The 18,093-nt window shown below is 47.3% G+C and overlaps 1 protein-coding gene across 11 annotated transcripts in view; it reads left to right on the forward strand.

Moving 5' to 3' along the window:
• IQSEC2 (IQ motif and Sec7 domain ArfGEF 2) overlaps positions 1–18,093 on the forward strand; it is a 394,948-nt gene that overhangs the window by 324,178 nt on the left and 52,677 nt on the right. The window contains exon 1 of one of the 11 annotated variants that reach the window (XM_068248406.1): positions 10,838–10,940. The exons of 9 other annotated variants lie outside the window; for them this stretch is intronic. In XM_068248406.1, coding sequence (XP_068104507.1) covers positions 10,876–10,940 — 65 coding nt within the window. In that variant the 5' untranslated portion in view covers positions 10,838–10,875. Of the gene's footprint in view, positions 1–10,837; positions 10,941–14,539; positions 14,649–18,093 lie in introns of those variants that run through there. One more of the 11 variants, XM_068248405.1, reaches the window with a different exon arrangement.

An 18,093-nucleotide genomic window follows, 5' to 3' on the forward strand; every position in this document is an offset into this window, starting at 1 on the left:
GCACGCCAATGCTTTCTGTTTATTGAGTAAACTAGTAAATGTTTGGCAGGAGTTCAGCTTGCAAAATGACATTTACAGTTTATCGTACACTTGCTTGCACCTGAACTGAGAGGAATTTGGAGGCTGCCATATGTATTTCCTTTTAAACACCAGGTACCTGGCTGTCTTACTGATCATCTCTCTCTAATGTTAGTCCTAGACCCTGAACAAGCATGCAGATCAGATGTTTCTGACTGGAGTCTGACTAGATTAGCAGCATGCTTGTTTCTGGTGTGTGATTCAGACACTACTGCAGCCAAAGAGATCAACAGGACTGCCAAGCAACTGGCACTAGTTAAAAGGAAATAAAAATGGCAGCCTCCTTTAAATGTGGATAAAGGTAAAGTTGACACAGGGAAATGTCATTTCTGCCTCCAATCCTGTGCATTGACGTCTGTGAATGTAGAGTAATGTTAATGGACCCTGAGGCTTGGGTGGGTCACGCTTGGTTCTCTCGGGAACTGGTATTTACATGTTACAGCTTCCTGGGTCTCTGGGTTCCCAGACTCCAGCTTAGTACAAACAATCCATCGTGATCTCTAGGTTACAGCGTGCCATTGATCTCTGTAGAGGCACACTGGCTCAACTTGCTTTTGAGCAGGATGTACTGTGCTATGGAGAGGAGCAGGAGGCTGTTTGCTGTGGGCAGTGCAATAGCAATTGGCCAAATATAGGGGGATGCTTTTGCAGACACAGAACATTTATATCGCGCTTTTCTCCTGTCGGACTCAAAGTGCCAGAGCTGCAGCCACTAGGACGCGCTCTATGGGCAGTAGCAGCGTTAGGGAGTCTTGCCCAAGGTCTCCTACTGAATAGGCGCTGGCTTACTGAACAGGCAGAGCTGAGATTTGAACCCAGGTCACCTGTGTCAGAGTGATTACAGTATCCAGCCGCTGTATTTTGCAGACAATATGCAAGGATTGCTAGTCAATAAAGAGGCGGTACCTCAGTGAACAGAGCAGTCAGAAATTCTTCCCTGCTAAATGGACAGCATTTCCATGGTGATGAAAGTGGGCGGGATTCTGACCGAGAGGGATGGGAGGTGGAGCGATTGGGCATCTATACGTTCCCAAAAGAGAATTTATGCAGCAGATGCTATGCATTTCCTTTCTTTTTTTAAGGGGGGGAGGGGGAAATTAAACCTTTATTTAAAAATATTAAATGCATTTGACGTAATGTTTTTTTTTCCAATACACATTACATAATACACATGCCTGAAAATAAAGTTTTAAAGCTCCAAACACATCTAAAAATATCTTAAAGGGGAACTGAAGTAAGGGGTATACGGAGGCTGCCATATTTATTTCCTTTTAATCAATACCAGTTGCCTGGCAGCCCTGCTGATCTTCTGACTCTAATACTAGTAGCCATAGCCCCTGAACAAGCATGCAGCAGACAAGGTGTTTCAGACTTTTACCTTCTTGGCAGTAAGCCCGAGCTGAGCTTGGGCTATGCCGCACAGGAGGATTTCTCAGGCCCTGCTGGGCCGATTTGCATAATTTTTTTTTTTTGCAACACGCAGCTAGCACTTAGCTAGCTGCGTGTGCACTCCGATCACCGCCGTGGAGCGCCGATTAGTCTTAGATTTCTATGCTTCTGGTCATGTGTTCAAAATTTAAGGGTTTTGTTTCAGGATCTGTGGATGGAGCTGCAACATCCCTAATGTTCAGACAGAAAGAGGACAGGCACAGTCTGAATCTGCCTGAGAAGACTGCAAACTTTGATGCTAAATACACAATGCAATTTCCCGTCCAATTGATGGGAATTGGAGAATTATATCTGACATATCTGATCTGTTCCCATTTGAGAATGGGAAAGATTTTCCAAAATTATCATGGGGAAATTGCAGGCGCGATATGTTGCGGCCCTCATCCGCTGGGTAACGACCCCATGTGACAGCACTTGACACATGCTGTTAAAACCGTTGTAATTTGGCTGCATTTGAATTGCACTGGTGGGTGGCAGACATGATGCTGAACTGCTTGGCAAGAGTGCAGACCGGTCATCCGTCTGAAAGAGGCCTAACAACACAGACAGACTATGGAGCAGGAAGTAGCTGTTACCTGGGCCCCTGAACAAGTATTTCCCAAGTGATTTATTCAACATCAGCTAATAAGCCCATAGACTAGAGAAGGTGAATGGGAAGCTAATAATTCCAGTTCACATGCAAATTTAAAGTGAACCTGATGTGAGAGGGATATATATAGCTAGCAGCGCCATATCATATATATATATATATATATATATATATATATATATATATATATATATATATAATTTTTTTTTATTTTTTTTTAAGCAATACCAGTTGCCTGGCAGTCCTGCTGATCCTCTGCCACTCTTACTTTCAGCCCTAGACACTGAACAAGCATATGCAAATCAGGTGTTTCTGACAATATTGTCACATGTGACTGAATTAGGTGCATATGCTTGTTCAGGGGCTATGGCTGAAAGTATTCGAGGCAGAGGATCAGCAGGGTTGCCAGGCAACTGGTGTTGCTTAAAAGGAAATAAATATGGCAGCCTCCATATCCCTCTCACCTCAGGTTCACTTTAATGCTTATTGCATGCCCCTTTGTATTGGTCCAATCAGCAGGGAGTGCAAGCGATTGGCCTAATTAGATGGATGAAAACGATCTCTGCAGCCGAGTGCCCCCTTAGAGCTAGGTAATAATCATTTGTTCCTGGAATGAAGCTTTGAGTTCTTGCCGGGGATATTTCAGCCTGCAGTGTATGCGGTATAAAAGAGTTTAGATTGTTGCCCCTAGCAACCAGTCAGGCACTTCTCATTGTCAACACCTGCTTTTCACTTTCACTCAGTTTATACAAACCAGCATGACTGGTTTACTGCCAGTATAATATCAACATCACCTGGTCAATTAAAATGTCATTTTATAAACCACATAATCAACACGAAAGGCTTTTGTGTTTCCAGCCGCAGAGTTTAGTCACTTGTAGCCGTGATTAGCAGAGGAGAAAGTGCTTATCGGCTGCGGACTGTGAGGTCACAGCTACCAGTTATATGGATATGAGGAGACTGCAGGCGATCTGGGCATCATAAACCACAAATCTGGCTTTACAATGTTTACAACCCTGTCACATAAGCACTTCGTCTTGTATCTATTTTGTTATATTGATTTTAGTGTTTATACTTCTGCCCTGTGTTGTGCCTTGGCCACTGTTTAGTGGCTGCAGATCCTCTTGTATCACCCACTGCATTTGGTACACAATACCCTCATTCTGAGCCTTGTATATGTGAAGTGATCGCACATCATTGCTTCAGCTGTCTGTGTGATGTCTACATAGCTCCCAGCGGTCCCTTTTTGGGAACCCCATTCCTTTTGCTTCATGTGTCCCTCTTTCAGGACTGATATACAGATATGTGTAAATATACTTAAAGAGCCAATTTTTTCAAAAGATACAATTAATTGTAATTAAAAACAGGTGTGTGCATTCCCTACATCCCACAAAAGATGCTAATTTTTATATTTAGGGATACTGGGATGAACGGGGAAAAGAAGGTACCGTATATAAATGGTAATCAAAAAGGTATTGTCAGTCAGGTCATCTATTGCAGTGCTTTTCAACCTTTTCACTAATTGTACCACTTTTATCGCCTGAAAATGTTTAAGTACCACCAGGGTGCCTGCACAATAGGTCGGACCTGATTGGTGTTGGCTTTACACCAGAGCGTAGAGCCGCTACTGCACATGTGCGCACGCTGACAAGGAGCTCTTTAAGGGGTCCCAACACTGGATTCTTTCTACTGAGGAGGAAGGGGGTAGCCTCTTTAGGATTTAGAGCTTCAATATAGGTAGCCTCCCACCACCACCAGAGAGCTGGGCAGGGCCTCACCACGAAATTCGGCTCCTCCTCGCTTGCTCCTTGATGTGCTGCCCTGTGGAATAGTTCAGACCTCAGATCAGCGGTAACCCAGCCAGGCAAACGGTGCACAGTGACAGTGCGTATACGTCAAATACAGGAAGTGGCCGGTGATGTCTGGTCTCTGCTCCGCTGATCTGAGGTCTGAAGTATGACAGGGTAGCACATCGAGGAGTGAGCAAGGGGGGAGCCAAACTTTGTGAAGGCAGGATTGGACCAGGACAAGCCGCAGGAGGGCAATTAAGTGGTAGGCAAACCTGGTGTCTACCACCTGGCCAACAGTAACGTACCACTGGTGGTACACGTTCCACAGGTTGAAAAGCCCTGATCTATTGCATAAAAACCAGGGCTGTGGAGTCGTTACAAAAATCCTCAGACTCCTCTAATTTGCATATTACAATCTTGTTGATTGAAAGTATGTAACATGAAATTCGTCTCTTAACTGCCAACTCTTATGCTGGGTACACACGATGAGATTTCCCGTTCGATTCCCGGATTGATTCGATTAAATCAAACATGTTCGATTGGATTTCGATCGATTTTTTCATGATAGGTATGCAAAATCGACGAAAAAAACGATCGAAATCCAATCGAACATGTTTGATTTAATCGAATCGATCCGGGAATCGAACGGGAAATCTCATCGTGTGTACCCAGCATTAGGAATTTTAAAAGACAACTGAAGTGAGAAGGATATGGTGGCTGGCATGTTTATTCCCTTTAGTCATAGACTAAAACTAGTCCTTGAGTAAGAGTACTTGTAAAAGGTACAGACCGGAACAAAGAACATCTATCAGGCCCTAGGCAATGTAAGTGTGGGTACATGTGAGAGTGATGTGCAGGTATTCTGCAAGGGAATTAGGAGATTCTTCCTCTATTACACATTCTTCATGCACAATCTGAACCAGGTTTATGGGTGATAGACAACACCTCTGTGTTCAATGTGCACAATATTCTCAATGGATTCCCTGCAGCTCTGTGGGGAGTGCATATGTACAGTATAGTACTACTGTGTAACAAAGTAAACCTGAGACAGATTAAATTAAAGTTTTATACATACCTGGGGCTTCCTCCAGCCCCCTTCAGGCTAATCAGTCCCTCGCTGTCCTTCTCCGCCACCTGGATCTTCTGCTATGAGTCCAGGTACTTGAGCCAGTCTGGCGTAGTGCGCATGCACACACTCTGCCGCCGGGAGCGTACTACACCTGCACAGCACTATTGCACAGGTGCAGAATGCTCATGGCTGTGGAAGCGGCCTGCGGCCGGACAGCGCTGACTGGCTGAATTACCAGGACTCATAGCAGAAGATCCGGGTGGTGGAGGACAGCGAGGGACTGGATAAAACTTTTATCTTCATCCATCTCAGGTACCCTTTAATTTGTAGTCACCATACCACATTTTAACAACATATCAAACTATTTCATTTCATGAGCAAAGAGAGTGTGTACATTTGCATAAACAAGCATCAGCGCAGAATTATTTCCATCTCATTGACCATCTCTATTAGTGACACGGCTACACATCAGGCTTTATACTTACAGCATAGATGTTATTTCGTATATATGAGATTCCTGTGTACACATCATATATACAGTCACAATCAGATATGTATATCTGACTTTAAAAATACGGGGACTGCTTTATTGAAGCAGCACAAGTTACTATTTTTTGATTGGTTTATTTCATTATTGTGGACTAAGCACAGCTATTACTGTATATATAAATTATTTATGATAACTATTATCTGAGAAATAGAACATTTTATCATATTTTCTATTTTAATTACAGTTTCAATTCATTAGGAGTCGGAGTCGTTGCATTTTTTTCCAACTCCGACTCCAGGCACCCAAAATTGCTCCGACTCCATGACTCCACAGCCCTGATAAAAACACTTGTTTATTTAAACAAATTGAACATAGTCAAGTTAAAATATGTATACATACAAAACAATCATTTGACACCACATACCATATTTTTCGGAATATAAGATGCTCCGGGATATAAGACGCACCTAGGAGAGGGAAAAAATGATGAAAACAAAAATAGCTAAACCTAGGTGCCTCTATGGTGCAGGGACATCTTATGGACTCTGTCTATGCTACACTGCTCTAATTCCTTCTGCCCCTACCAGATACAATACACTTATCCCTGCAGCCCACCAACTAAGCTATACAACAATGCACTACACAACACTACATGTAACTAAATTACACAACAATTAACAAAACTACACTACAGTGCACTTTCACTTTAATACTATACCTGCTCCTGCTGATGTGATCCTCTCCCTCTGGCTCCAGGTCCTGGCAGCACGTTCCTCTTCTTGTCTTGCAGCTCTCCAGGGACACTGGCCGCCTGCCGCTATACAGCACTGTCGGGTCCTCCGTCCTGCAATACACTAGCGGCGCACATGCATCGAGGGTCATGCATGATGATGTGATATTCCGAAAAATATGCAAGGTTCCCATAGAAATATTGCACCAATTAGTTGCCTAGTGGTCATAATACCAGAAATGCCACATAATTAAGGGAATAATCCTAAATGGGGATCAGACCTACAACAGTCAAACCCAAATGAGCTCAGTATCCATACAAGTAATTGCACATATCAGATTTGATGATAAATCAATATTTGTTTCTTGACGCGTTTTGTGAACATGAGCCAGGTGGAGTACACTTCTTCAGGAGCACTGTTGACTCAAAATATTAATTGTAAGTATTTATATAGCGCCGACATCTTATGCAGCGCTGTACAGAGTATATTGTCTTGTCACTAACTGTCCCTCAGAGGGGCTCACTATCTAGTCCCTACCATAAGCATATGTCTATGTATATATCATTTAGTGCATGTATCATAGTCTAGGGCCAATTTAGGGGGAAGCTAATTAACTTATTTGTATTTTTTGGGGGTGTGGAAGGAAACCGGAGTGCCTGGAGGAAACCCATGCAGACACGGGGAGAACATACAAACTTATTGCAGTTGTTGACCTGGCTGGGATTTGAACTGGGGACCCAGTGCTGCAAGGCGAGAGCACTAACCACTACGCCACCATGCTGCTAGTAAAAGGGTTTCCAGAAGGATAGGACAGATTAGTATATATTTTTATTAGCATGGATTTTCCCTTGAATAGGAAAGACCCAAAGACATAATGAGTGTTTTGTAAAAATAAAGACAATTGGAAACCAGCTGAGGCTGCTAAGTTTTTTAGTTCTGCAGCATAGCGTGGAACAGGGAAACCTTGTGTGCCTTACCTGTGTAAATATACATATTGTTCTTCTGAAAAATGTTTGACTCTAAACGTCCAGGCAATTTGTATTGTTTAAAATTAAATATTTCAGTCTTTATATTCCTCTCACTTTGTGATCCCTTTAAAAGGACCCTGCAGTCAGACAAAAGTGCATAAACTAAACGCAGCATCATGTGTAGAGCGCTTACTGTGCTTACAGTCAGTGCTGTCTGTATCCAGATGCTTGCTCATATAGTGCCATATCCCCTGGGGCAAGCTCAAGGCAAACTCAGCCATCAGCATGGCTTCACATAGCTTGATGTGGATACAGAGGCTGGCTCCACTAAGTTATGACTTTGCTCTTGTGCATCCAAATGTGAATTCTGAAAGCATCTGCTTTTGGAATTGGCATTTAGAAGTCGACAGTGGTAGCGGGGACATTGTCACAGAAGTGGTTTACCTTAGTCAAACAAAATTCAGGAGCAGAGTGTTGTGCATCTAGCAGAGCGACTCATGATGATAGTAAACTAGCGACAGTGTGTATTGATCTCTGAAAAATGTCCTCCTCCTTAAATGTTCCAACTGCTTCTGAAGCATTGTCTCCCTTCTCTGTATTAGATGGGTCTCCCTTTACCCTTTAACATCCCTGTGCATATTGTGGCAGTCTATTATGGGATGGATTGTAATGCATCCTCCAAATTGTGCTAACTCCGACACGGTGAAAATGGTCAGGGCAGTTTCTAGGCTAAATCGCACCCAGGGCAAGGGTGTCCTTCTGCCTGCACCCCCCCCCTTCTTCTACTTGCCGGTCTGTGCCCAGGGCAGTCGCCCCGCCTGCACCCCCTTCTTCTACTTGCCGGTCTGTGCCCAGGGCAGTCGCGCCGCCTGCACCCCCCTTCTTCTACTTGCCGGTCTGTGCCCAGGGCAGTCGCCCCGCCTGCACCCCCCTTCTTCTACTTGCCGGTCTTCTACTTGCCGGTCTGTGCCCAGGGCAGTCGCCCCGCCTGCACCCCCCTTCTACTTGCCGGTCTGTGCCCAGGGCAGTCGCCCCGCCTGCACCCCCCTTCTTCTACTTGCCGGTCTGTGCCCAGGGCAGTCGCCCCGCCTGCACCCCCCTTCTTCTACTTGCCGGTCTTTTACTTGCCGGTCTGTGCCCAGGGCAGTCGCCCCGCCTGCACCCCCCTTCTACTTGCCGGTCTGTGCCCAGGGCAGTCGCCCCGCCTGCACCCCCCTTCTTCTACTTGCCGGTCTGTGCCCAGGGCAGTCGCCCCGCCTGCACCCCCCTTCTACTTGCCGGTCTGGCCGAGGGCAGTCGCCCCGCCTGCACCCCCCTTCTTCTATTTGCCGGTCTGTGCCCAGGGCAGTCGCCCCGCCTGCACCCCCTTCTTCTACTTGCCGGTCTGTGCCCAGGGCAGTCGCGCCGCCTGCACCCCCCTTCTTCTACTTGCCGGTCTGTGCCCAGGGCAGTCGCCCCGCCTGCACCCCCCTTCTTCTACTTGCCGGTCTTCTACTTGCCGGTCTGTGCCCAGGGCAGTCGCCCCGCCTGCACCCCCCTTCTACTTGCCGGTCTGTGCCCAGGGCAGTCGCCCCGCCTGCACCCCCCTTCTTCTACTTGCCGGTCTGTGCCCAGGGCAGTCGCCCCGCCTGCACCCCCCTTCTTCTACTTGCCGGTCTTTTACTTGCCGGTCTGTGCCCAGGGCAGTCGCCCCGCCTGCACCCCCCTTCTACTTGCCGGTCTGTGCCCAGGGCAGTCGCCCCGCCTGCACCCCCCTTCTTCTACTTGCCGGTCTGTGCCCAGGGCAGTCGCCCCGCCTGCACCCCCCTTCTACTTGCCGGTCTGGCCGAGGGCAGTCGCCCCGCCTGCACCCCCCTTCTTCTATTTGCCGGTCTGTGCCCAGGGCAGTCGCCCCGCCTGCACCCCCCTTCTTCTACTTGCCGGTCTGTGCCCAGGGCAGTCGCCCCGCCTGCACTGCCCAAGAAACGGCTCTAAAAAATGGGCATGTGGGAACAGGTCCATTCTTTCCCATGGGAATGCACGTCAAATTGTCCTCTCAGTGAATAGGGCCAGAATGAGATGTATATTTATCATGAGCAAAGAGTGTGACTTGCTTAAAATAGGAAAAAATCATGAATGCATTTATTGATCATATCCTCATCTGCCTGTGCCTGAGCTGAACTGGGGTTTTACAAGCATAGCTTTTGGAAAGGTTGCCTCACAGTCCATCTAAAATATACAACTTTGCTTTCTGCACCTAGCTGGCTAAATTGCAAAACATTCAGCAATGGAAGAAGACATTATTTAAGTTTGTTGTAAGCTATTTGTGGTGGGGGTTTTGTAGTCCAGTTACCATGTGACATTTCTGATGTTTTTGTTAGGCTGCACCTTGGTATATTTAGCTGTCATAAGTGTAGCTCCTCCCACCCCTGAAGTTCCCTCACTTGCTGGATGAGGAATGCATGTGCTGGTATGCTAGGGGTGCGTGTGACGTCACCTGTCCCAGTTGTCGTTCCATGCGTGTGATGTTACTGGTGACACAGGTAGAATGTGACGTCGCTTGCTGTTTATTTGCACAGCTATGTGCTGGTTTCTTGTTCCTCCGGTGTGCTTTATGAGCTCCAGGACAGGGGAACAGGTTGGTGCACTTCTTGTAGAGATTAGTGAGGAATGTCAGCAGGTAACATAAAAGCACAGTAAAATAGAAGAGATAAGCACTGAGGTCCGCCCAGTCTGTCTATAGCTGTATTACCTGCTTTGACGCTACCTGGCCTACTATACGTGACTGTGTGTGCGATTTTCGGTAAATTACCTCATAATTTACCCCGTAAGGTAAAATATGACTAAAACCTACCAGAAATTGCTAAATGTCATTACCTCATGAAGTAAATTACCTCACATGAGGTAATTTTGTTTGATATCCCTACCAGAATTGAGGCCATTGTGTTGTGTTCCCTGTGACAGCAGGAATGCAACGCAATGGATCTGGACAGTGGCGTTATGCACGCGTTGTTTGCTACAGTGAAGCATACAGTCAGTGAAAAATATGCTTCACTTTACTGGTTATGTATGCGGTTAGTGGTAACGCACTGAACCCAAATTTGTTTTACCGTAAGGCACCTGCCACACTGGGAATGTCACATAGGTGGCGCATTGCTGTGTGCTAAGCTACGTTACAAAGAGCCTGTTGCATTGCACCGCAACATTCCACAGTAAACATGACCTTAGAATGCGGCTGTAAATTGTTGTAGAATTGAATGCTTTGATGCTAATAGGACCAGTCATTTTGTACGTGTGTTTGCGTATGTGTGTGTGTGTGTTTGTGTTTTAATCCACCTTGCTGCTTGTTTGTGTGTGTTGTTTAGTTTGCTGCTCTTGATTAAATGACATGACGTCAGTGGCAGAGCATTGCAGGAATCTGCGCACCATGGCTTCTTAAGATCTCATCTCCATCCAGGTTAAGTCATGCCTGAGCTGTTGGCAGAGGGCTCGGGATGTGAATGCCCTGTAGACATTCCTGTGATTTGTGCTGTAGTAGAATAAATAATGGTTAATTACAGGAGCCAGAGAGGGCAGTGCTGCAGTAAAGATAGGAGGAGCAGTGCTAGGTGTTGCCTGCAGCTCCATAGTGATGGGATTTGGGATTTCCGTCACAAACAACCTGCTGATGCCTCCCCACCTGTCCTCCTGCACACTGCTGCCACCAAGCAAGGTGAGGGGGGTCCAGGCAACATGAAGATGAGGAAGAAGAGAGGGGACAAGCAGCCACGTCTCCCCGCCCGTGCTGCGCTGTACATGTGAGTGCAGCAATGACATACATGTCACTTCCATGACACCTGCGTTTCTGATGTATACCTTTTATTAAGAGTCACCTTTCCTGCTTGTTTACTGGCTCTGTCCCCCATGGAGACGCAGAGAGCTGCAGTACTTTGCTTTTATGACACCTGAGCTTTTACAGGCACCTAGGTTTCATTTGTGTTTACACTGAACTAAGCGGCTTTCTGTGCAAGACTTATAGTCGTCATCACATTTGTTTTGTGCGCTGTGATTAGTTCCTGTATTAAAGGGAACCCGAGGAAGAAGGGATATGGAGGCTGCCATATTTATTTCACAATACATATTGTCTGGCTGTCCTGCTGATCCTCTGCCTCTGATGCTTTAAAGTGGATCCGAGATAAACTTTTACTCATTGCAAGATTGTGGTCCTTTCATATAGTTTATAGGGCATTCCTCAAGCCAAATACTTTTTTTTTCTTTGTTTTAATACTCTAATTCCCTATAAACTAAACAAGCCACGCCCACAGCTTTCCAGAGTGCCTTGGCACTGTAGCAAGGGCTTATGGGAGCTCAGTCTGGGCAGGAGGAGGAGGAGGAGGTTACTAGCCAGAGATTTCAGAGACAGAGGGGAGGAGGGGAGGGGATTGAGCTCAGGGCTGGAGATGCTATCAGCTTGCCTGTGTGTAATGTGACAAACAGAACATGGCCGCTGTCATTGTATTACGGGAAGAAATAATCATAAACTGTTGAAGCTGTTTGCAGCTAGATTTACTGTGTAAAATATCTAAACTTTAGATAAGATATATAGGCAAGTTACTTGTTATAGTAATTCATCTCGGATCTGCTTTAAAGGAGAACTGTAGTGAGAGGTATATAGAGGCTGCCATATTGATTTCCTTTTAAGCAATACCAGTTACCTGGCAGCCCTGCTGAGCTATCTGCCTGCAGAATCACACCAGAAACAAGCATGCAGCTAATATTGTCAGATCTGACAAAAATGTCAGAAATGCCTGATCTGCTGCATGTTTGTTCAGGGTCTAGGGCAAAATGTATTAGAGGCAGAGGATCAGCAGGATAGCCAGGCAACTGGTATTGCTTAAAAGGAAACCAATATGGCAGCCTCTATATACCTCTCACTACAGTTCTCCTTTAAAGAGACTCTTTAAAGGTGGCCATACACTGGTCGATTTGTCATCAGATCGACCAACAGATAGATCCCTCTCTGATCGAATCTGATCAAAGAGGGATTGTATGGCTGCCTTTACTGCAAACAGATTGTGAATCGATTTCAGCATGAAACCGATCACAATCTGTGAAGCTGCCGCTGCCCCCCCCCCCCCCCTGCATACATTACCTGATCTGGCCGGCGCGAGTCCCCCAGTCTCCGCTGTCTTCTTCTCCGCGCTCGGCTCCAGCTTCACTGTACTTCCTGTCCGGGGAAGTTTAAACACTAGAGGGCGCTCTACTATTTAAACTTCCTGTCTGGACAGGAAGAAGTGAAGCCTGCCGGAGCCCAGCGGAAAAGGAGCAGCGGGATACGCGCCGGCCGATCAGGTAATGTATTGCCGCTAGCGTCGGTCGTCGGACATTCGACCGCCGCTATCGACGCACTCCTGACCCGCCGGCGATTGAGCGAAATCTTCCGCACTGACTGATTGACGGAAACAATCGATTTTGGACAGAAATCAATCGTTCTGTCAGCGTTTGCGCAACGATTTCACAGCAGATTCGATCACAGTGATAGAATCTGATGTAGATCGGCGGGAAAATCGTTCGGTGTATGGGCCCCTTAACAAAATTTTCAGCTTTATTTCTTCTATCCTATAATTTCCTATACCTGTTCTAATGTGGTCTGTCTTACTGCAGCCTTTCTTAGTTGCACAGTAGCTGTATTATCTCTGTTATATAATCTAACCTTCTTTTCTTTGTCAGCTTTGTTGGGCTCAGGCACTCTGTTAGGAATGTGCTGCTCTGCTTGTGATAGGATAGAAGTTATACACGCCCTCTCCACGCCCCCTGCAGGCTCTGTGTGAGTCACAGACTTGGCTCCTCTCAGCCTATCACACTCTGGTTAGCAGCCATGTCTTTTGTTTGTAAACACTGCCTAAAACTGGCATACAAGCCAGGAGTGCAGCAGGGAGTGGCAGAAACAGCACAGAGGGGCCCAGGAGAACATAATGAATAGAATGGTATGATTTTTATTGTAAGAATTAGAGTACAGATTCTCTTTAAAGAGAAACTCCGACCAAGAATTGAACTTTATCCCAATCAGTAGCTGATACCCCCTTTTACATGAGAAATCTATTCCTTTTCACAAACAGACTATCAGGAGGCTCTGTATGACTGATATTGTGGTGAAACCCCTCCCACAAGAAACTCTGAGGACCATGGTAATCCTGGCAGTTACCTGTCTGGGAACCTTGCTGCATTGTGGGAAATAGCTGTTTACAGCTGTTTCCAACTGCCAAAAAAGCATGCAGCAGCTACATCACCTACCAACAGTAAAAATGTCACCATGTGATAAATGTCAGAATGTAAATCAGGGATTTAAAAGATTTTACAATGGGCAAACACTGACTAAATCATTTATACATAATTATTGTAAAAATGAAGCACTTTTTTATACATTATTTTCACTGGAGTTCCTTTTTAAGGTCAGCTGATTTTCACTTAGCCATCGCGTATCTTGCAGGACGCTCGGCGGCACTTGCAGTGATGCGAGCACGCAGCTGAATCGCTAATCTCTGCTATGCACGGCAATAGGGATTTGGGCGCGTGCTTCAGAAAACGACTACATGCCGTCCAGAATCCCGCGGAAGTGCAGGTTGGACTTCTTCAAAGCATTGGAGGGATAGGCAGCATTTCTCCTGCAGAGTCGGCCTTAGTGGAAACAGACCCCTAGCCATAGACCCTGAACAAGCATGCAGATCAGATGTTTCTGAAAAAATCCTGGCAAGATTGGCTGCATACTTGTTTCAAGCAGCAGGAGCATCCACCTGGCAACCTAGGAAGGGCCCTGGGGCCTAGTGCATGTAAAGGGGCCGACCTGCCACCTTTTCTGACCTCTTTCTCCACTTCAGCTTACCAAAAGGATCGCAACTCTACTACCTTGCCTAGGGCGCCATTTCATCTGAATCCATCTCTGATTTCAAATGTGTGATCCAGATACTGATGCCAGAATGGTCAGTAGTGCTGCCAGGCAACAGGTATTCTTTAAAAGGAAGTAAATATGGCTGCCACCATATCCCTCTCTCTTCAGGTTCCCTTCAAGTCAGAGTAAATGTACTATGGGGCCTGAGTGTCCTGGCACAGATTTTGGGGTGAAAAGGGGGGGTTGGGGGATCTTCTATAGTTTTGCTAATTATGCTATGTGTATAGGAGGGTTTGGACAGTTTTTCTGATTAGATTTATTTTTATGCCTAAAGGTACATGTGTGGGCTGAGAGCTGCCTCTGTCATACGTAGAGGAATAACCATTTCAGAGATATTTGCATGAAACCTGTCTGGGCTCAGGGGTGTCTATGCAGTAGGCGTGTGGCCTCGGGGGCTGCTTACTCTGCATATTTGTAGGCGCCGTCCTGCATTGGTTTCATTTTTGCAGTGTATTCGGTGGTGTCTGTCGCAAGTCTCTGGGCTTTGCCTTATGAGAACTGTAAGTGCTGAGCAGTGGTTTCCTCACTGGAAGCTGTGTGTCATTGAGGGGTCAGTATCTCTGCTGGATCCATCGGGGTAAGCGTACTGTAGGAGTGTTGGATGATTGGTTCGGGAGCATTGGGTTCTGGGTGGCTGGTTGGCTGTGCCTTGGGCTTGTGAGGTCCGGTGTAGCTTTTTGTAATGTGAAGGAACAGGTCAGTTCTGCAGAAAGACACAGTGAACTAGATGTATCCATTCTTATAAAGTAGATTAGAGGTATCTGTACTATAGATGTGTGCAAGTAATAGAGGCTAGTAGTAATAATGTCTTCTGAGGATTGATAGGTGCGCTCTGCTGTAGCCCACAGACATGGGGTCCATTGCCTTACCCCATCCAGCCTCATGTCTGTGGGTGACGTTAGTATCTTATGCAATCCGACTGCAAACTAATAAGCCTTTTGCAAGCCAGTGTATAAAGAGTGCTGCCTCCGCTCTGTTGTTCTACCTGAGTCTCTAATGATCTGTCATTTCTGACTCAGAGCTTGTTATTCTTTCTCTGCCTCTTTTATTTACTGAAAGCTTTGCTGTCTCTTTTCTGCCACTTCCTCGCTGACTGTTATGCTGCTTCAATGCTCTCTCTGCCGTCTCCTCTCTCATCTCTTGCTGGATGTTACCTTGTTGTCTTTTTCTTGATGTGATGTCTCTATTTTTACCTCATTATTATGTTATGCTGAGTCTGAGCCTTTTACAAACGTTCAGCTGCCTCTTAATCAGTTCCGTCCTTCTTTAGGCCCCGTCCCCACCTGGACGCTGCGTGCAACATAGGGCACTTGCGGTGCTATGTGATTCTCCCAACGACTATCAAAGCTGTTTAGAAACGCATCATTCAGCATTTGGATTGCGGCTGCTGGGGGAGGGGGGGGTCCATTTAAAGGAAAACTGAAGTAAGAAGAATATGGAGGCTGCCATTTTTATTTCCTTTTAAACAATACCAGTTGCCTGGCAGTCCTGCTGATCTATGTGGCTACAGTAGTGTCTGAATCACACCAGAAACAAGCATTCAGCTAATCTTGGCTGACTGTGTGCTGTACCGCTGGCTGACTGTGTGCTGTACCGCTGGCTGACTGTGTGCTGTACCGCTGGCTGACTGTGTGCTGTCCCGCTGGCTGACTGTGTGCTGTCCCGCTGGCTGACTGTGTGCTGTTGGCTGATGGTGTAATGGTTAAGGGCTCTGCCTCTGACACAGGAGACCAGGGTTCGAATCTCGGCTCTGCCTGTTCAGTAAGCCAGCACTAATTCAGTAGGAGACCTTTGGCAAGTCTCCCTTACACTGCTACTGCCAATAGAGCGCGCCCTAGTGGCTGCTGCTCTGCTCTGGCGCTTTGAGTCCGCAAGGAGAAAAGCGCAATATAAATGTTATTTGTCTTGTCTTGTCTTGCTGTCCCGCTGGCTGACTGTGTGCTGTCCTGCTGGCTGACTGTGTGCTGTCCTGCTGGCTGTCTGTCCTGCTGGCTGACTGTGTGCTGTCCTGCTGGCTAACTGTGTGCTGTCCTGCTGGCTGACTGTGTGCTGTCCTGCTGGCTGACTGTGTGCTGTCCTGCTGGCTGACTGTGTGCTGTCCTGCTGGCTGACTGTGTGCTGTCCTGCTGGCTGACTGTGTGCTGTCCTGCTGGCTGACTGTGTGTGCTGTACCGCTGGCTGACTGTGTGTACTGTACTGCTGGCTGACTGTGTGCACTGTACCGCTGGCTGACTGTGTGCTGTCCTGCTGGCTGATTGTGTGCTGTCCTGCTGGCTGATTGTGTGCTGTCCTGCTGGCTGACTGTGTGCTGTCCTGCTGGCTGACTGTGTGCTGTCCAGCTGGCTGACTGTGTGCTGTCCAGCTGGCTGACTGTGTGCTGTCCAGCTGGCTGACTGTGTGCTGTACCGCTGGCTGACTGTGTGCTGTACCGCTGGCTGACTGTGTGTGCTGTACCGCTGGCTGACTGTGTGCTGTCCCGCTGGCTGACTGTGTGCTGTCCCGCTGGCTGACTGTGTGCTGTCCCGCTGGCTGACTGTGTGCTGTACCGCTGGCTGACTGTGTGTACTGTACTGCTGGCTGACTGTGTGCACTGTACCGCTGGCTGACTGTGTGCTGTCCTGCTGGCTGATTGTGTGCTGTCCTGCTGGCTGACTGTGTGCTGTCCTGCTGGCTGACTGTGTGCTGTCCAGCTGGCTGACTGTGTGCTGTCCAGCTGGCTGACTGTGTGCTGTCCAGCTGGCTGACTGTGTGCTGTACCGCTGGCTGACTGTGTGCTGTACCGCTGGCTGACTGTGTGCTGTACCGCTGGCTGACTGTGTGCTGTACCGCTGGCTGACTGTGTGCTGTACCGCTGGCTGACTGTGTGCTGTCCCGCTGGCTGACTGTGTGCTGTCCCGCTGGCTGACTGTGTGCTGTCCCGCTGGCTGACTGTGTGCTGTCCCGCTGGCTGACTGTGTGCTGTCCCGCTGGCTGACTGTGTGCTGTACCGCTGGCTGACTGTGTGCTGTACCGCTGGCTGACTGTGTGCTGTACCGCTGGCTGACTGTGTGCTGTACCGCTGGCTGACTGTGTGCTGTACCGCTGGCTGACTGTGTGCTGTACCGCTGGCTGACTGTGCGCTGTACCGCTGGCTGACTGTGCGCTGTACCGCTGGCTGACTGTGCGCTGTACCGCTGGCTGACTGTGCGCTGTACCGCTGGCTGACTGTGCGCTGTACCGCTGGCTGACTGTGCGCTGTACCGCTGGCTGACTGTGCGCTGTACCGCTGGCTGACTGTGTGCTGTACCGCTGGCTGACTGTGCGCTGTACCGCTGGCTGACTGTGTGTGTGCTGTGCCGCCAACTGTATGCTTTGCTGTCTTTATGTAAGCCTTCATGCTGCTTCTGTGTTCTGCTGCCTCTGGCTTGGCCTCTAAACCTCTATCCTTCCTCTTCTCCCTGTCTGTATATTATGCTCGCTCTTATTCAGTCTGTAGCCTGCTTTCAGGGCCCATTCACACAGCGATTTTTACGCGATTAACCTGTAAAAATCACTGTATACTTTTGCGATTTTTTTTTTTTTTTTTTTTTTTTTTTTTTTAAGCGGTCGTGATTATGGATTTTTTAGCATTGTAATCGCTCTAAAATCGCAGAAAAATGCTGCATGTATGTACCGTGTTTTGCGATCACGTTCAAATCATAAATCGTCGGCGATTACGGCATTGAGATCACTGTCATATAATTAATATTGCGCTAGCAAACGCTGGTGATTAACGATAATCGCCCAAGTGTGAATTGGCCCTCAGACTACACTGTACTGTATCTATTCACTTGTTTGACTCAATGTTGCTCTGTAATGCAGTCTCTGTTCATTTCTAACTGAATGTATGTTGTGGTGTCGCCTATCGCAGTCTCTATGCTCTTGCTTAGGACTTGCTATACGATCTCTAATTCATGCTCTATCCCCTTACTAAGCAATAGTATAGCCTCTGAAATGGAGACACCGTAACATATAATCCATAATGAACAATAGAAGGCTGAATT

This window comes from Hyperolius riggenbachi, chromosome 8 (assembly GCF_040937935.1).
Source record: "Hyperolius riggenbachi isolate aHypRig1 chromosome 8, aHypRig1.pri, whole genome shotgun sequence".
NCBI classification, from domain to species: domain Eukaryota; kingdom Metazoa; phylum Chordata; class Amphibia; order Anura; family Hyperoliidae; genus Hyperolius; species Hyperolius riggenbachi.